Genomic DNA, 18,649 nt, shown 5'->3' on the forward strand with positions numbered 1-18,649 from the left:
TTTATTAAATAACAAAATTTATGCATTTATTAAAAACACATCAGTCTGTTTTAGTGTCATTTTACCCTCATTACAAAGAAGCACTAAGTCACTGTGATGTAATCCTCTAAGAAAACATCTAGTCAAAACACATTAATAAATACATTTGCACATCCAGAGGCTCTTATTTTATCTCTTGTCTAGTGTTATACTAAAAGGCTAACTGAAAAGTTTAGTTTGCATTTCTGTAATAAACATGTTTGGTTACTAGAAAGTGGAAAACGCACATTTTGTGTCATTATGTAACATCTGGGTAGATCTGCCTCAAATAAGTAGGTCTGCTTGTTCAGATAACCGCAGGCATAATATAGGGTCTTCAAGACTACAGTAAAACTGATCTTTCACATTTTGGCATTTATTAATAAATATGAGATGTATCATGAAAAACAAAAGTCCCTCACTTTTTTTTAAATAAAAGAGTTTGATGCAGGATGTTAAACACTGTTACAATTTCAAAATGTACTTTCCACACATTTTCAAGTGCACAGTCTGCATATGCATATTAAGCTGCAAAAGCAGACCTGTTTTGAATTAGCTGTTTTTGTGAAATTACAAAAAGCAGCAAACACACATACATCCACTTCTACAGCAGTTTGGCTCTGTCCATGCTTGTTAAAGGATAGGAGTGTTTCAGCCTAGATTGCTTTTTTAACAAGGTACAATACTCCATAACCAATCAGAAGAGTCGTCATTTACATCCGTCAGTATTAAGGGCACGGTAACAAAACAGTATGTAATTGTAAGAGATAAAGAGAGGTTATGTAAAACAGCCATGTAAAAAATAAATAGTCGTTGGTACATAAACCTAAAGAAACATCTTAAGCAGGCCTCAGGGAAAAATAAAATACACGGAAAATGTACAATATAGGCCCTTAACAGGCAGGAGTGTTCTCATCTGTAAACATGATGTTAGTAAATAAAAGCTAAATAAAACACTAAGAAGCAAGTTTAGAAAAGCACCAGTTTAACCCTGTAATATGTTTCTCAATATCTCTTATGTCAAGTTCTACTAATATCAAATGGGTCTCAAAAGACATTGTCCTGTCAGTCTGAAGCATCATGTTACAACAGGTCTAACTGACCTTCTGGAAGAAACCAGAGAAAAGGTAATCGAACGTTCATATCTAACATGCCCAAATCAATCCTGCACAACCACAGACGTGATGTGTTTTGAAATGTCTTAAAGCCCATCATACTGCTTTTAAATAGCTCTCTCACATAACCGCCAACAATTTGGTAATACGCACAGACTGAAAGCTGGGCCTGTTATTTTGGCAGTTTTAGCAATGGAGAGGTTGTGGAGTATAGACCAAAATCATTTTTGTGTATTACTGAGCTAATAATGCATATCGCTGCTGTCAGAATAAAACCTTGTATCTCCATTTTTGTCATTTTTCAGTTTTTGATATAATTGGAAAATGCCGGTTGCCCTTTACATTGTTTGTAAAGTTAGTATTTTGGAGATACAAGGTTTTCGTCTGACAACAGCAAAACACTGAACATGCTGAATAAAAAATTACAGAAGCAACCACTAAATAGCCCTTAAATAGTGAAATAGTTACTGCTACACCTTTCCCTCCTCATGCACAGATCACACACAGGTCCTATGTGTGAAAAATAGAAACTTAGCATGTAAAACTTTTGGCTTTTTTTTTAAATATAAATAAAATTTGCTAGTCTATCAAGATGTAGATTTTCACGCTCAGGGGTGGGTCTTCCCTCCCACTAAGTGGAATGCTGGGTGTGATACTGTCCGCCAAACATTCTCCTCTGCAGCCCCTAGTGGCTGGTACTGACCCTGACACACATCTCCCTGCATGCTGCTCACAGGCTGACTCTGAATGTATCTTAACGCATTCTCACTGAGCAGCTTGGCTCTTTGCACAGCCTGCTCCTGCAGCTTCTCCTCCAGCATGGCAGCCGTCTCCTGCTCCACATAAACCTCAAATAGAGACTTGTAATACGGCTTCCATCGGGTCATGAGAGATGAACTTACTGTCAACAGGAGTGAAAACCCCAGAATGAGTATCAGTCCAATTATCTGGAGGAAATAAGCAGAGAAAGGTATGTAATGTTATGCTTTAAGTCTGTCCTCATGAAAAAATGTAATGGCATAGTGTAGGGGAGATATAACGAAAACATTGTCACAATACTTAAGACATTTTTACAATATGCTTGCCAACATTTAGTTTTTCAATACGTTGGAAATGACAAAATAGAACCATCTTTTTTAAAGAGTGTATATGCAGCGAGACGTGTTAGCTTTGGTGCAATTATTACAGTCGTTGTGCCTTAACTGCCTGAACAAGTTCATGATGGATGGACAGTCAGATATATAGAGGCCAGGCTTCTGTCCATTTCAGGAATAATGTGCCATCTGCACTGTTTCCATATAACTAGATGTGCATTTCCTGAAGGAATTGCAAGAGTGCTTTAAAAGAGCTGCAAGTGTGTGTGTGTTTGTGTGTGTTTCTGTGTAGGTGAACAACACCTCTTTAGGTATGTGTCTGTTTGTGTGTGTCTGTGTGTCTGTGTGGTGTGTGTCTGTGTGTCTGTGTGGTGTGTGTCTGTGTGGTGTGTGTGAGAGGAAGAGATGTATGTGTTTGAGGGGGGAGGGGAGAGAGTCATTCAAATGAACTGTCACTGTTATTATGCAGCTCTTAATGGAGAAGCCTTGTTTGAGTCCGATTTGCACCCTCTGAACAAACAGTCATAACTTGGAAAATGTTTACTCTATCGCTTAACGAGATAGATGGTGTGAGATAAGACCCCTTGAGGATTATTTTGGTGTAATGTTGTGTGCATTGAGAAGAAAATGTCTGAGTTATGACAAGTTAAACACAGAGAAAAATCTTGAAATAAACAGATTCTGATTTTGAGAAATTTACATGGGAATGAATGGGGCAGTTTTCTGTGCCTAATGCCAGACAAATGCTCATAACTCTAAAGCTAATCGATATAATGATGACATATTTTGAGGTTTCGGAAAGGACAAGTTTCTCTACCATTTAAAACTGAAATGGTGTTTCTAGGTGAAAGTTTAAGGATTTTAAAGCAGATTTTCCTGCATGATCAGATGTGTTCGTGAGACCGAGGGGCCTGCTGTGACATCATCGGTGTCAGTTAGAATTTGAAGCTCTAGAACATTCCGCCATTCATTCTTATGGGAGGTTTTTAATTTTTAAACTTAATTTTATTAAAAACTCCCAATCCGGTCGACTCCAAACAGACAAAGCACAAGTCACAGCGCCGAGACCTTCGAAACACAGTTTGAACGGAGTCTGTACGTTAAGCGGTTAAGCGGGCTGCTTAACTCTAATAAGAAGAAGCATGAGAGATAACAATAGAGTGCTTTTTCAAGCTCACTGATAACTTGGGAATTTAAAGCGTTAGCAGAGTCCCACCACTGGGCCAGCCCCCTATATCTGCCCTGCAAGGGCTTTGACACGCCCACTACAAGAAGGACTTGACAGTCATCTGATTAGGGGGTCAGGGGCGATTCAGGACCAGGCTTAGGAACAACTAGATTACACAGCAGTTCGGAAGTTAGCATTTCAGCACTGTCAGTGTATGTAATGAGTGTTAGGCTGTATGGCTTAAATAAGCGTCTTCTAGTTGTTGTGCTTTAGTGAAGGGGAGAATCAGCAGTTCCTCTACACTACTCACTCACCCGCGACTCACTGCTGTACTTTCTCAAAGTTTCTGCCTCTTGTGGTGTTGGGAAATCCTTGCAGGCGATTTGTTCCCCCGTGCCGTTCACAGCAACCGTGCGGATGCAGACGTACCAGTCACCGTCAATAAAGGCGACCACGATCCAGAGAGCGGCCGCGTAAGACACGTTCAGCAAATGCCTCCATATCAGACCGCAGAAATGCCAGCCCTCTTCCCCAAAGCCTGTGGGGCGGTAACAGTAGCCGCCGGCACAACAGCAGCACTCAAAAGTGTCGCAGCGCTCGCTGCTGCAGCACTTGGTCTCAGCTCGGACACAGCAGTTACACACATAACACTGACACAGCTTCAGCAGCTGTGCGTCCAGCAGCATGAGGAAGAAGAACAGGATCCCCACAGGAAGGAGCAGATACAGCCAGCAGTGCAGCACAGTTTCCTCGGGAGCTGTGCACGGACACGAGAACAAAAACTTGAAGAAGATGACCGTGACCACCACGACGACCACCGTCCTCACAGGCAGCCTCGTGATTAGGTCAAGATTTATCGGCAAATGTGGATAACGTGCCATTTTGGGTTGGATACAGACGCCAGTACATGTGAGTATTCTCATGTGCTGTTTCGCATTTTGTCAAGAGCGGCTTTGTTTATAAACGCTGAGACTGACGAACATCTTCTTGGCTCCTCAGTGGCTGTCGGGGAGGAAGAGGCGGAGTCACTGTTAATGAACCAACCGGAGGAGCGCTTTACCACTAAAGTCACGCCCACTTGCCCGTTGCCGTAGTAAGTCCATGGGGCGCTGTGTTCGACGCTCCGAGAGGACCCACAATGCAGTGTTTTAGTGTTTTTCTTTCTCTAAACAAACCAGTTCAGATCAGCGCGGGCTTTTTACGTTTCACTGTCATTTAACCGCAGAAGTGTGGGGTTTCACTTTCTTCAAATGGCTTTGCAGGCTGTGTTGTTGTAACTGGTAGCTGTGTTGTGGGACTCGTCCAGGCTTGTGTTTCATGGGCTGTCAGTTTAACCTTTTTGACATTTATTGTGAAGGTAAAGCAGACTGTAAACATCTCACATGGAAACAAGGAAAAGCTGAGGAACAAAATGTACATTTGACTGGTAATGTGTTAAATAATAACAATGCCTTATTAAAATGTAATTATTATGAGTTGATTAACAGCTTTTGTACTATATGATTAGAATTTTAATGGATAGGGTTGTCATAGCTACAACCAAGAAACCAAAAATGATGAGATTTTGATTTAGAATGTGTGAAATACTGGACGCAGTCTGCTTGTTGAGGTCTTTAAAACTGATGACGACACAAAATGAAAGGTCTGTAGGGCAGTTATATCAGTTGACACGTCTAATCTGTTGTAAACGATGGCACATTGACATTGGAACAGTTTATCACCCCAGTGTATTTGTTCTTCAATGAAAAACTAATGAAAAAATATCAACACATATTATAAAGATGTAAAGCTACAAAAATTTCAACAATATCAAAACTGTGGCAGATCATGACTAAACACAGTAAGTATAGTAACACCAAAGTCCTGCGAAACTCTAGATCCCTGTGTCACAGAAGCTCTTTATGAACTTGTAAAACTTCAATTCTCTGGTGTTTCCAGAGAACACAGTCTCAGTATTGAGAAATATGAATGACTTTTTATGTGATTATAATTACTGTGAATATACTTGTCCTTTTATAACATAGACTTGTGACTCCAGCATATCGTTAGTACAATCTGTTCAACTTTGGACATGCATGTTGAAATGCTGTGCTGTGCATTGTGTTGAAAGCACAGCAATTATCAGCTCAACACAGACAAACGTGAAATCCACACAGTACCTCAAAGCTTCGCTCTTCTGGCCTTTGCTCAGATGTGTGCTAATCTGTTGAAACCACTGATCTGCTCCATGTTCAACCCATCACACACATCACATATACATATAGTACAGTCACACAAATACCCTCACAGTAGTCATGAAGGGCGGTGGGACAGTATAGGAAATTAAATTGAAATTTTTAATTTTTTTTACCAATTTTGGAATAAATGTGTTGTGATAATAAAATTATGCTAGTGCGTAGGTTTCACTGGAGTAGTTCAGAACCAGTTGCCAGTAGTGAATGTACTGATTAACACCTTTGTTTTTGGGGAGAAACACAAGATGCCCCTCTGACCAGGGTAAGAAACCACCAAGGGTGAATTTTGCATCAGTTTTTCATCCAACAGTAGTAAAAGTAGAGCAATAATTATAACTAACAATTCAAACAAAGCAACAGTGTTTAATTAGTAAGTGAAAGTGATTATTAGACATATAAAGCTCACAAACTCATCTCCAGTAAGATGGATGTAAATTAATACACAAGTCTATTCAATGACAGCTATAGCCAGTCTGTAATGCTGCTTGTCAGTGAAGCTGGTTTCTCACAACTTTATGATAAAAATAATTTTATGATGAAAAATCTTTGTGGGGCAATATGCTAATTGGGGCATTTTGCCCTTGTGTTTTTGCCTCAACGGTCTAACTTTACACTTTCACTCAATTCAGTCCTCTCAAAATATTTCTTACACAACTTAATATAGACGCTCAGATCAAGATCCAGTGAGAAAAACAGACCAGCTGACCCCCTCGGTAAATTTGTCAAGATTAGGTTTGGCTCCATCATTTGATCAGAAAGAGAAAATAATTTTTGTGTGTGTGTGTGTGCGCGTGCGTGTGTGTGTGTGTGTGTGTGTGTGTGTGTGTGTGTGTGTGTGTGTGTGCGCGTGCGTGTGTGTGTTTGTGTGTGTGTGTGTGTGTGTGTGTGTGTGCGTGTGTGTGCGTGTGTGCGTGTGTGTGTGTGTGTGTGTGTGTGTGTGTGTGTGCGTGTGTGTGTGTGTTTGTGTGGATTTTGCAGTCTTATGTTTCTGGAGTGGGCGTGGCTTGCAGTCTTCGTCTAATCAAGTGATATGAAATGTTTAGATAGATTTTAAAATGTAAAAGTCTCTAGCTTACAATATATATGAACAATACAGATTATAGATTAGAAAATATTTATATATATAAAAACATTCCAGGGTGTGTGACGGTGTGTGAGCAATAGGTGGAGACAGAGGGCCGTGTGGAGGCGGTGGGTGTGTGTAGGGGGTGTCGACTGTCCGGGAAGTCTTTCGTGTTGACACACACACGGGCAGGCAGCTAGTTTGAGACATGCCAGTGTTTTAGTTGTACCTTTCGCCGATTAAAAAGCTTTTAAACTGGTTCGCTGGGAGTTCGAGGTGAGTTGATTTCTGCACTGAAATAAGCTACATTTGTGTTTTTACTGTGAAATGTTGAATTAATCCTATTCAAGGCTATTCAAAGCCCTTCCTGGTATGATTACCAATTTACATCTGGGTCATGTGGTCTTTTCCCGAGAACGGGTTTAATGGAGTTAGGTTTCCGAGTGAAAGGCTTAAAGCTAATGTGTTGTGTTTCTTCCTACTTCCCAGCAGTTCCCTCCCCTCTCTGGAAATGCTCCAGTGTCCAGTGCTCAGAAACAGATATGCAGAAGCTCATTGCTCTTTTCTTTTACTGTCTCCATCTAACTTGCTGAATTATTCTCTCTTGCAGTCATGGCCGTGTTTCAGGGCTGCTCTGTGGTTCTAGACCTGAGGAAAGTGCCCTACAAGGAGAAGAAGACGCTGATGTCTGCTATAGTAGACAATGGAGGAAGCTTGTCATATGTAGTCAACCAGAAGGTAGATGTTGCTTGTTCCCTCATTTCTTTGTCACACCTGCCTGTTGTCAATTACAGTTGTGCTATAATAAGATACATAATTAAGGTTATAACATTATGACCACATCCTTGATCTATGCTCATTGTCCATTTTATCATCTCCACTTACTATATAGGTGCTCTTTGTAGTTCTGCGATTACAGAGTGTAGACCATCTGTTTCTCTGCATACTTTGTTAGCCCCCCTGTTCTTCAGTGGTCAGGACCCACATGGCCCCTCACAGAGCAGGTACTGTCTAATAGAGTGGACAGTGAATGGACACAGTGTTTAAAAACTCCAGCAGCACTGCTGTGTCTGATCCACTCATACCAGCGTAACGGTCTGTAATTGTAGAACTACAAAGTGCACCTCTATAGTAAGTGGAGCTGAAAACATGGACAATGAGCGTAGAAACAAGGAGATAGTCATGATATACCTGACAGCTGTGTGTCCTGTGCAGTGCTCCTTTGTGGTGACCGGAAGCCTGGAGGACCTGAGCAGCAACAGGCAGAGAAGTGCTCTGAAGTACCAGATTCCTGTAGTTGGGCAGCAGTTTGTGTGGAGCTGCCTGGAGAAAGGTGTCCTCCTGCCTGTGAGCGAGCACACCTTATATCAGCAGTCGCCTGCTCTTACTCACCAGCCTCTTTCATACCCAGGTATTACCGCCTTTGTGAAAATCTTTTTCAGAAAATCACTTAACGCTAATAAACAGAGGTAAAGATGGTTGCCATTTTTTAGTCATGATGCACCCAGTTGTTTGCTTTCTGTTATAGCAACAGTTGCAGAGATAAAAATAGGGAGGGGGCGTACAAGACGGCACAGTGTAGTTTGTAACTGTCACAGCTTGATTAGTCCTGTTTGCTAACAGTGGGTGTGTATGGATGTGTATGTCTCTTATATTACACCTGACAGGTGTAACCAAAGACCTGGGTGTTGAAAACATTCTTATTCATTCTTAACAATATTATGTTTGAATGAGAATTTTGGTTTTGAACCTTAGAAAGAAGCACTACCATGCTCAAAACTACTCCTGGGACGTGTAGATTGAGGGTCCAAAAGTCTGACCCCACTGAAAATGCTTATGTTTTGCGTTCTTTTCTAATTTAATACAGCATTTTGAATTACAAATTATATTATCAACACAATAATTTGAGTGGAAAGTAGAATCTTTAAAAATATGAATTTCAGAATTTCTTAGTAATTGCTGTGTCCTCTCTTGCTTAAATGACATTGTGCCCTTGCGCTGCTTGGACACCACAAGTTTGTGCAAACGCCTCTGAAAGGCTTTAACATGCTATTTAGTCATAGAGGTACATCAGAAAGTTTGTAACCAGCAATAATGACAAAAAACCTAAGTAAGCCTCAGTTTGAGTAAAAGTAATTGAACATTAGAGGGGCAAGCATTGCTATCTCTTTCCTTTGTGTAGGTTAGTATTTAGCATTTTTATTTTGGTTAGTTTTTTGTTGCATGCCCCTTCTTTCAGATCACAGAGTAATTCTTCTTAAGTAAAGGTGTGAAGCGAGTTGCACAGCTGATGCTCAGTCTTGTTGGACTTTCTCTTTTGGCTGGACAGAGAGTGGACTGGAAAAGAAAGTTTTTAAACACTGTTTCTACAACTTTTGAAAATTTCTATTTATCTTCAGTCTTTCTCACAGATGTGTTATGAAGAGAATATTTTTTGACAGAATAATTCAGTGTTATATTTAAGTTTTGTAAAGCAATATTTTTCAGAATGGTGACTTTACAGGAGTAGTGTTGGTCATCTCTGGTTTGATCATGATGTGTGTGTGTGTGTGTGTGTGTGTGTTCCCAACATTTTTGGACATGAAATGGGAGGTTAGGTGAAACTTTATTTGTTTTCTATTGAAACCTGCTGTTGTTTAGTCAGACTCAGGGTATGTATGGATACATTGTAATACAGCTGAAATTTTGTACTTGAATTTTGTGAAGTGATAAAGCACAATACCCATAATACATTAAACATGAAATAATTCTAATAAAACAAATGAATGTAGAGGTGTCCCAATACCTCTTTTGGGCACTGTGTGTGGATTTTGCACTGTTGTGGTTTTGCTAGCAAAGGCATGAAGTTGTCCACCCAATTTCCAGCAGGGCTGAAGTCCAGAGTTCAGCCACAACTTCAGAGCAGTGATATTCACAAAGAGAATCCTGAGATTCCTGCAGAGAAAGGCACGTACCTGGGCAAACTGAGGTGTGTCCTGGTCTTTTTTTACAGTGAGCAACTCTTTTACAGTTTGTCAGTCAGGTTTGGCCTGTGTTCTGTATTTTTGTGTTTAGTTGTTCTTGACTGTTCATCGTGTAATCAGAACTTTTCTTCAATCCTAACATGCAGTTTATACAAGGGAAGTGATGGTGATATACCAGAATTTCCTTTATATTCCCAAGTGGCAAAGTACTCAATTTTTTACAAGGTGAGTTTAAACTGTTCACCCAAAACAGTAATTAGATGCACTTTAGGAACACAAGGTGGTCTTAAAATGCGCCTGTGTATGGGTTGTTCAACCCTATCTTATCTAATGTCTCATAGGCTCTATGTTGAAAGACTTTGCCTTTGTCTCATTTAAGTCTTCTCTAAGAGTAGTTGGGATGCATGCATGCTCACTTTGGGCATAGTAAAATGTATCAGTATGTGGAAATGAAGTTTTTGGTTTGCTACTGTGTTTTCTATCATTTCTATCTATTCTATTTCTAAGCATGATCCTGCTTTTATTGTTAGATACACTGTGACACTTTAAGAGAGAATGCATACCAGAATGGAATTCAGCTCTAGCTAAAGTGCCATTGTTGACTTAGAAATGAGAGAAGACGAGCAGATTACAAAGCAGAAATAGCAGTTATTGACCTCAGCATCAGTGAAGGAAATGATCTTTTTATTACTCTTTGTGTTTGCTTGTGTGTATTCAGTCTGTAATGTTTGTATGTTGAAGGCTGAAGTCATGACCTGGTCTGTTGTGGAGCTTCAGAGTGCCAAGGCTGAAGCAGGACAGCAGTATCGTGTAGTGAAATCTGTCATGAATGAGGCAGAGGTGAGCTCATCTGAACCTAAAAGCATCCTTAGAAGTAAAAAATGAATACCGTCATTCTGACATACTATGTACATGTAATTACATAATTTATTATAGAGTTGAAAAATTCACATTGACTTTCGACAGGTATGTTTTCATATAAAGTAAAGATGTTTTTTCCTTACACAAAATTAAACTGTGTAATTCAAATCATAATCAGGTTTCTTCTATTTACAAACACAGATGTGTTGATTGTTTAGAATCTACATTTTTGCAGAATTTCTCTGCTTGTGCAAGTGAGAAATAATGCACATCAAAGTACACTGTACTTTTACTGATGCTAACAATAACTGCTACAGTATTGACTGTGTTCTAAGAGATTAAACAGGAGAAAGTTAGCTGTACGTTTGAGGTGATGTTGGTGAATAAATGCTACTTGATCCTGATGTCATTCATTTTCTTTCTGTTCTGTAGAAAACTGTAGTACAGGATCAGCAGGCACGCTGCTTCAGCTCTGAGGAAGCTGTGGACGCCTATCTGATGTGGAAGGATGAACTCATTGCAAGAGGCCACACAGAGACACGCACACTCCCGCCAGCGGCCCAGAAGATAGCCTCCCATGGCCTGCAACAGGTCAGTTAAATGCAACAGTTGGGTTTTTAACCACAGAGCTTTTACACCTTGGTTCGGTGCATCAAGTAGACTGATATTGGCCAGTTTAGCTCTAATTTAGATCTAAAGAGATTAGGGCATTACTTTTGCAGAGGCACAGTATTATTTATAGTTTATTGTTATGTAAAAATTTTTCACATTATAAACATTATAGACTGTGTGATTTGACAGCTGTTGTTGGAGGAGAAGCTGAACTGCAGTACAGTCTCACAGGAAGTGGGCACCTTTGTCGAACTGATCTGGACAGAAGCCCTCGGGTCACTCAGCAGCATCCTGACCGTTCCTGTAACCAGCCTCAGTCTGAACGACGTAAGACTGTGTGTTCATACAGTGTACACACACAGTAGAAGCACATTAACCATATAGACACAAAAGAACATTTTGCATGACTCAAACTTCACTTCCTAAAAAGTTGAGATGACAACTTTATTATGAACATTTGGATATTTGACAAGGATTAGAAATGTGTTTCACTTTAATGATTGAAACTTGAAGCAGATTTAAAAAATTTTACTGTTAATTTGCACGTTAACCATCCTGACCTGAAAGAACATTTTACCAGTGAATGTCTAATGTGTGTGTGTGTGTGTGTGTGTGTGTCTGTGTGTGTGTGCGGGTGTGCGTGTGCAGGTGAGCAGGGTGGAGGGTTTGTTGCTGCAGGTACAGAAGTGTCAGGGTGAGGATGAGGTAAAGGCTCTGCTGGAGGAGGTCAATACTCTGTTACCTCTCAGAATGATGGAGCCTGACTCGAAACAAAAGCTTGTGTCTCAGAAACTAGACCTCTGTCAGGTAAGTCAAGAGACTGCAGATCTTAGTGCAAACTCACAAAGAAATAAACAGATGTTGTACATCTGTGATACATCCACAAATTATGTATCATGGTTTCCATTGATTTATTTTTCTATAATAGAGTAAAATACTTATTTATGTTGCTGTATTACGCTTAGGGATGTGTCCAGTCTAGGGCTGATACAGCTTCCAACAAAGCAGGAGCACATATGATCAAGTGTATGACTGAGGCCACTTGAATAAACAAGTAGACGTACTTGTGCTTGACTGGAATAAACTTACAGCCTTACTGGCCCTTAAAATAAAGATATGATTGGATAACTCTGGCTTAGTTGCTCAAATCACAATATATTACATTAGCTACATGATTTGTATATTCAGTAAACTTGGTTCCTCTGTCTGTTTAACCAAACTGGCAGCTTTTCTTGTCTGCTTTTGTTTTTGCTGCCTAAATGTATTTAGTTTTTGTGTTGTAAAATCATAAAATTGTATTGATTCTTATCAGCTGATTCGAGATATTCTGAGTATGAGTGAAGCAACTCTGGGACACCCCTTTCCATCCTCTCTGGGGAAGTACCGAGCCCTGAGATGCTGTATTGAGCAGGTGCCATCGCAAAGCCCAGAGTTTCAGTCAGTCTGCCAGCTCTTACAGGATAGGTATGTATAGCATCTACCATCTGTGTAGGGCATTTATTTCTGTATGACTGTATATGTTTTGTATGGTTTTACATTTTGGTTTGTGACTGTATGCATTAAATGGTTCTACAGGCCAGTTCAGATCCAGCAGATACTGCATGTGAGCAGAGAGACTGAAGTCCTCATGTTTAGGGAGGAGCTAGGCAATATTAAGCCCCTCCTCCATTCGTCCCGTCCCAGCAGCTTTGCAGGAATCTTGTCTCGGTGAGAGTATCTGTTTAACACCCACACACACACATGCGCGCGCACACACACACACACACACACACACACACAAACACACACACGCACACACTGTGCCTAAACCAGGCTGATCTGGTTCTGTGTCCAGAGGACTGTTGCTGCCCAGAGTTGGAGTAGAGCAGCATGGGATTGAAAGAACAGATGTTGGAAATCTAGGAGGCGGCATCTACTTCAGTGACTCTCTGAGGTCAGTGTTTCCCTGATTCTTTACATAAGATTCTTTCTGAAGCCATTAGGATGTACAGTATTAATATAGTCAGAGTAGCTAGAGGCACTGAGATATCTGATGCTATAGATCAGCTGTCTGCTCTGTGTTTCAGCACTTCAGTCAAATACTCTAAGCCCAGTGTGACGGATGGCTCTCGGCTGCTGCTGGTGTGTGATGTGGCTCTGGGTCACTGTAAGGACCTGCACAGGAGGGACACTTCTCTGACCTGCGCTCCTGAGGGCTACAACAGCACGCATGGAGTTCGGCGTACCCAATCAAAACACTCTGATTTTGAGGTGAATCTTGTACATAAAATATTCTACATAAAAGTTGTTTTTTTTCTGGCAGAAAATTTCATAAAGTTTGAGGTAACATTTACTGTGTTTCTGTTGCAGGATGATGAATATGTGGTGTACAACACAGATCAGGTGAGGCTGAAATATGTAGTTCAGTATTCTCTGAAGGAGGATCAGCTGAAGACCTTTCAGCCTCACATTGACATGTCTGTAGAGCTCATACACTCTCTCACATCCTCTGACCTCTGTGAGTGTAAGAACTACTCATCACCTAAACATTATATGTATATATATATAAAACTCACAAACAGTGAAGTGTTGGAACAGTATCTGAAATGCAAGAAACAGGGGCAGTGGTTTGTAAATCCACTTTGTGTATTTAAACAAAAATAGCACAAATACAAGATATGTAATATATTCCACTATCAGCTTCAGTGTTTTGGTAAAAATAAGCTTATTCTAAAATTGATGCTTGCGACATCCAAAAATTTGGGACAGAGGCCATTTAAGGTTCTGGAAATCTCTGTGCATGAATAGCAAGGCCCAAAACCAAACTAAATGCCTGTGACCTTTGAAATCTCAGTTGTGCAGTTGCATTGCTGCGTTTTGTGTTGGATATGACCACATGAGCTTAGGAACACCTAGACAATGTTGTCAATAAACACTGTTCATCACAGAATCCACAAATGAAAGTTAAGACTGCACAAGGCACAGCTAAAGCCATATTTCAACAGTGTCTAGAAACACCACCAAATTTTCTGGGCTCAAGCTCATCTGAAATGGACTGTTGCACAGTGGAAATGTGTATTATGGTCTGATGAGTCAACCTTTTGATCATTTATGGAAATAGTGAATGTTGTGTTCTGTGGACCAAAGAAGAAAAGTATCATCCAGATTGTTACCAGCAAGTTCAAACCTGGGGACTGTCATGGTATCAGGGTGTTTTATTGCCCATGACATGGAGAACTTGACAATGTCCTCTTCAGGGACATTCATGCTTGTTTCAGCATGACAGTGGCAACCTGTGTTTCGTCTGATCTTTTATTTAGGATTGATGTATGTACCATGTGTATGTGTGTGTTTGTGTGTTCAGTAACTGACAGTGAAGATGGTGGGGGTTTGGAGATGACTAAAAACCCTCTGGAGGATGTCACGGCTGGTTTGTTGGACAGCAGTGGTCAGACACTCCCCCTGCAGGCTGTGCATGTGAGGTGTAAGCTGATGGACCTACTGTCTCAGGTAAAGTGTTATACTGGAACACATCACTCATCTGCAGCTGATTTTGGACAGTGCTGGATTGTACCAGTCAGTAATCAGTTACTAAGGTACCTCTTAGCTATGCAGGTTTGCAGAAGGTGTAGCAATCAATCAGCAGGATAACTCTTAACCCCATAAAGGCAGAACAAGAGACTCTTCACATCAAACCCCCCCCACCACCCCACCTTGCTGCAGTTATACTGTCAAGCTCTTCTCGTGAATCCTCACTGCTTGAATGAAGTTCTATCTCTCCAGCCCAATGGTGGAGAGCTGTTTACCCTTCTTGTCGATGCTTGGAATTGGGCAAAGTTTATACATGAGACTATACAAGCTATTTGTGCAACTAAACCCATTTGTCAGCAATAGGTGCACCTTACATTAAATACATTATATACACTTGATAATAATAATGGCATAATTTTAATGGACAGCTTGTGTTTCTCTTTGTGTCAACAGGTCATCATTTTCCAGACATATACAAACCACAGTGCTGTTCCTATTGAGGCAAAGTATGTCTTTCCATTAGAAGAGACAGCTGCAGTGTGTGGGTTTGAAGCCTTCATTAATGGAAAGCATGTAATCGGAAAGGTGGCTACACTCAGCTCACTTTTTCTTCCAGTCCTTTTTCTGCTTGTGTAGTCTCCAACATCCAGTTTCTAATTTCTCTAACTCTCTGTCTGCACATAAACTCTCCACCCTCTCTCTCAGGTTAAGGAGAAGGAGCAGGCACGTAAAGAATACAGGCAGGCTATAGAGAAAGGCCATGGAGCCTACCTGATGGACCAGGATGCGCCTGTATGCTTCTCTTTTCTTATATATCTAGAGGTGTTCATAGTGCACACATTGTGATCAGTTTTGAAGATTTAATCAGAGTGAATCATTTTTCAGAGCTTACTTAGCCTGCAGTTGTTGATTGATGATTGCTCTTGGAAATCCTCTCTGTTAAAGTTGTAATAATTCATTTTTCACAGCATCTGTGTATCTGTGTGTGTGCTTCAGGATGTGTTCACCATCAGTGTGGGGAATCTACCCCCTGGAGCCACAGTGCTGATCAAAGTGACCTTCATCACTGAGCTGGTTGTGAGAGCAGGCAGCATCCTCTTCTCTCTGCCAGGCAGTGTGGCTCCATGGCAGCAAAGTGCTGCTCTCAACCAGAAAACCCAGGTAAAGCAGGACTATAATTTTTAATTTTTAAAATTTAATTTAATTATTACCTTCACATTTATTGCCTGAGGCTATGGAACCTGATTTAGGTGTTATTAAACTGTCATTCAAACAGCACTTGTGATATATTAACAGGTCATTAAGTGCTTATAACAGTTCGATATAAGAAAGGCACACAAACGTATTTTGAAAAAGTATAGGTGGACAAAGTACAATAGTTCTGTACCCGAGTAAAAGTGCAAAAGTACCTGGTTGTGAATATAAGTGTAAAAAGTGCTTTGAGTTGTTGTAGATACTGTGCAGTGCTGCTTTAACAAACTCAGTTCAAGAGACCGATGTGACTGCAGACAAACTGATAACTGAGTTAGCTCTTTGTGTGTGCAGTCAAAGCGGTCCTTTAATAGACTCTATTCATCAATACCGTATTACACAGTATCTACGTTAACGTTTTCATACGTGCATTTTTTTATTTCAAGTGGTTTGTTGTGAAATGCGTTTTTTCTAGAGAAACTTAGCAGGTCAGAATTTTTCACAGTGGTGGTGATAAGAAACAGAGATGTGAAGAGTTCAAAGCTACTTTAAGATTTACCACTAAATTACTATTATCATCATTACACATACAAATCTAGAAGGCACATGTAGGTGGTCTTGGATAGTAAATGTCTATTTGTGTTCTAGACATTGCAACCTCTGGTTCCTGTCACATACTACTGTAAAGAAATCTGAGATTAAGTTTTTCACAGTTAACTGTATCACATCAGATTGCCCTGAATACCTTTGTTTACATCTTAACCACTGATTTATGCCAAAAAAAATGTGGAATTTTCCTTCATGTAATTATTACAAGCAAGTACGTTTGTACCTTTTACTCAAGTAGCATTATAAGATCTTTTCTTTTTTTTTTTTACAAATAACATTTCAATACTTTTCACTCCTCCATTAAAGTAACATTTTTAAGTCCTGAGCTGTCCTGATGATGAGTGCGTTTGTATTGCAGACGTCCGTTGAGAAGGTGTGTGTGAACAAGCTTGAACCAGCAGGGTGAGAGTCATGCATATTCACATGTTGTTGATTTATTATGTTTCCATGAATAACGTATGTAATTCTGTCTTTTTTCTTTTTTTTCTAGAGAGTTTTCTCTGTGTACGTCCATTGAGATGCCTTATGAGATCCTTGACCTGGAGTGTTCTCATCACATCAAAATAAAGGTGTGACTTTTGTTTGTGCATTTGTTTGTTTGTTCAGTACATGTAATATTAGTTAAAATGCTACAGTTAAAATGATGTTCGTCAGTTTGTATATCTCTGGGTGGATGTGTCTGAATGTGAAATTGTTCTTTCTTCCAGAGGACAGACTGTAAGGCTGTAGTCAGCACGTTACCAGATCAGACTTTAAGCACTGATGGCTTCCGGCTCAGCTTTACTCTGTCTCAGATCCATATGCCCAGGATGTGGGTGGAGAAACATCCAGAAAAAGAAAGTGAGGTAAAATGATAAAATTTGTCTTAAAAATTAGTACACACTCATGGTTTTTTGTGCCTTAACTCACTTTTTGTGTTTACCCATGCAGGCCTGCATGTTGGTATTTTATCCAGACTTTGAGTCCAGTGGGGTTTATGCCTCTGGTGTGAATGATGTGATCATTCTGCTGGACACGTCTGAGTCCATGCGAGGAGAGGCCGTGCTGAATGCACGCAGAATTGCTGTAAAGGTTCTTCAGTCACTGGACCGTTCACTGCGTGTCAACATCATCTCTTTTGGGACTGGTTAGTGTTCGCTGAAACAGTTTCTTCCTGGTATTGTTTAACCTGGAATATCAAGGCTGTTTACCATTTTGGAGTGAAATAAATCGTAAACAGCATCTGTTTGTTCAGGGAAGACATTCTGATTATTATCAGTTTACATAATTTCACTGTTTTATGAATAACCTTAACCTACACATGTTGTCCCATCATTGTTGTTGAATAGATTACAAAGAGGTCTTCCCTTCACCAAATGTGCTAGAGGACAGTGAAGTGTTTAAATCAGCCAAGAACTTCATCATGGTGAGTATTCACCTTCAAAGCCAAGGCTATCTCATATTAATACAGTGTAAGAAATACCTTGTATCTAATATTATACCATTGTAAAACCCAATGAGTTTCTTGAATGAATGTACAATGCAAGTAGTTCATTCTATGATAACTGACTTGGACCCTTGAAGGTCATGTGATCAGTGTTCATGAAACAGTTAAAAAAAAAATTCTATGCATAAGCTCTCCAGACAAAAAACAGTTGCGTGCTTCGTTTATTTTTGAATGCTTTGTTGTGCATCCTGTTGTCTTCATGATAGTGTTAGTCCTGTCAGGGAAGAGTAACTTTTGACATAGTTCCTGTCCGGTCAAAACCAAACAGAAGGTAAAAAAGGAAACAAAACTATAAGGGTCCAGCCTGCACCACCTGCTGCCAGAAAAGGGCAATGGCAGCAAGGGTTCCAGCCTGTGCTGCCAGCTGCCAGCAGATGGCGACGGCGGCAAGGGGCCATAACTTCGGGGAACTCCAATTCCCAGAAGCCCTCGGGCTGATTAGGTCCAACTTGACACACCTGCGCACTCCTCTACTTAAGGCTGTGGCAAGCAGTAGTGCTTTGTCACACCTTTGTAGAGGGCTGACCGGTACTTAGTGTCGTTAAAGAAAAGGAAAAGAAGAGAGAGCAAAGAAATTACCCTAAAAACTAAAGAGAGAAGAAAAGAGGGCTACAAAGAATAAACTGTCCCAAAGCAAAAAAAAAAGGTCTTGAGCTAAAAACGGTTATAAGTAATAGAAATGGTGTTTGCTCCACCAAGAGCAAAAAGCTCAAACAAAGTCCACC

General features: G+C 40.3%; 2 protein-coding genes across 5 annotated transcripts in view; one reads left to right on the forward strand and one right to left on the reverse strand.

Moving 5' to 3' along the window:
• On the reverse strand, window positions 1-4,348 carry LOC108435173. The gene is made up of 2 exons (XM_017710797.2): window positions 3,710-4,348; window positions 1-2,080 (listed from the first exon to the last, which is right to left on the reverse strand). The coding sequence occupies exons 1-2, from the start codon at window positions 4,316-4,318 to the stop codon at window positions 1,742-1,744; spliced, it is 948 nt and encodes a 315-aa protein (XP_017566286.1). The 5' UTR covers window positions 4,319-4,348; the 3' UTR covers window positions 1-1,741.
• parp4 (poly (ADP-ribose) polymerase family, member 4) overlaps window positions 2,050-18,649 on the forward strand; it is a 26,217-nt gene continuing 9,617 nt past the window's right edge. Inside the window, exons 1-24 of one of the 4 annotated variants that reach the window (XM_017710794.2) lie at window positions 4,166-4,304; window positions 4,395-4,488; window positions 7,303-7,430; window positions 7,908-8,103; window positions 9,558-9,660; window positions 9,802-9,880; window positions 10,397-10,495; window positions 10,949-11,107; window positions 11,318-11,455; window positions 11,777-11,935; window positions 12,441-12,592; window positions 12,704-12,835; window positions 12,963-13,061; window positions 13,195-13,378; window positions 13,478-13,625; window positions 14,472-14,617; window positions 15,092-15,223; window positions 15,344-15,430; window positions 15,635-15,799; window positions 16,797-16,840; window positions 16,929-17,007; window positions 17,146-17,283; window positions 17,369-17,564; window positions 17,767-17,843. In XM_017710794.2, the coding sequence (XP_017566283.2) occupies window positions 7,305-7,430; window positions 7,908-8,103; window positions 9,558-9,660; window positions 9,802-9,880; window positions 10,397-10,495; window positions 10,949-11,107; window positions 11,318-11,455; window positions 11,777-11,935; window positions 12,441-12,592; window positions 12,704-12,835; window positions 12,963-13,061; window positions 13,195-13,378; window positions 13,478-13,625; window positions 14,472-14,617; window positions 15,092-15,223; window positions 15,344-15,430; window positions 15,635-15,799; window positions 16,797-16,840; window positions 16,929-17,007; window positions 17,146-17,283; window positions 17,369-17,564; window positions 17,767-17,843 (2,838 nt within the window). In that variant the 5' untranslated portion in view covers window positions 4,166-4,304; window positions 4,395-4,488; window positions 7,303-7,304. Of the gene's footprint in view, window positions 2,104-4,165; window positions 4,305-4,394; window positions 4,489-6,841; window positions 6,969-7,302; window positions 7,431-7,907; window positions 8,104-9,557; window positions 9,661-9,801; window positions 9,881-10,396; window positions 10,496-10,948; window positions 11,108-11,317; window positions 11,456-11,776; window positions 11,936-12,440; window positions 12,593-12,703; window positions 12,836-12,962; window positions 13,062-13,194; window positions 13,379-13,477; window positions 13,626-14,471; window positions 14,618-15,091; window positions 15,224-15,343; window positions 15,431-15,634; window positions 15,800-16,796; window positions 16,841-16,928; window positions 17,008-17,145; window positions 17,284-17,368; window positions 17,565-17,766; window positions 17,844-18,649 lie in introns of those variants that run through there. The other 3 variants (XM_017710795.2, XM_017710793.2, XM_017710796.2) reach the window with 3 other exon arrangements.

This window comes from Pygocentrus nattereri, chromosome 6 (genome assembly GCF_015220715.1).
Source record: "Pygocentrus nattereri isolate fPygNat1 chromosome 6, fPygNat1.pri, whole genome shotgun sequence".
In the NCBI taxonomy this organism is placed as follows: domain Eukaryota; kingdom Metazoa; phylum Chordata; class Actinopteri; order Characiformes; family Serrasalmidae; genus Pygocentrus; species Pygocentrus nattereri.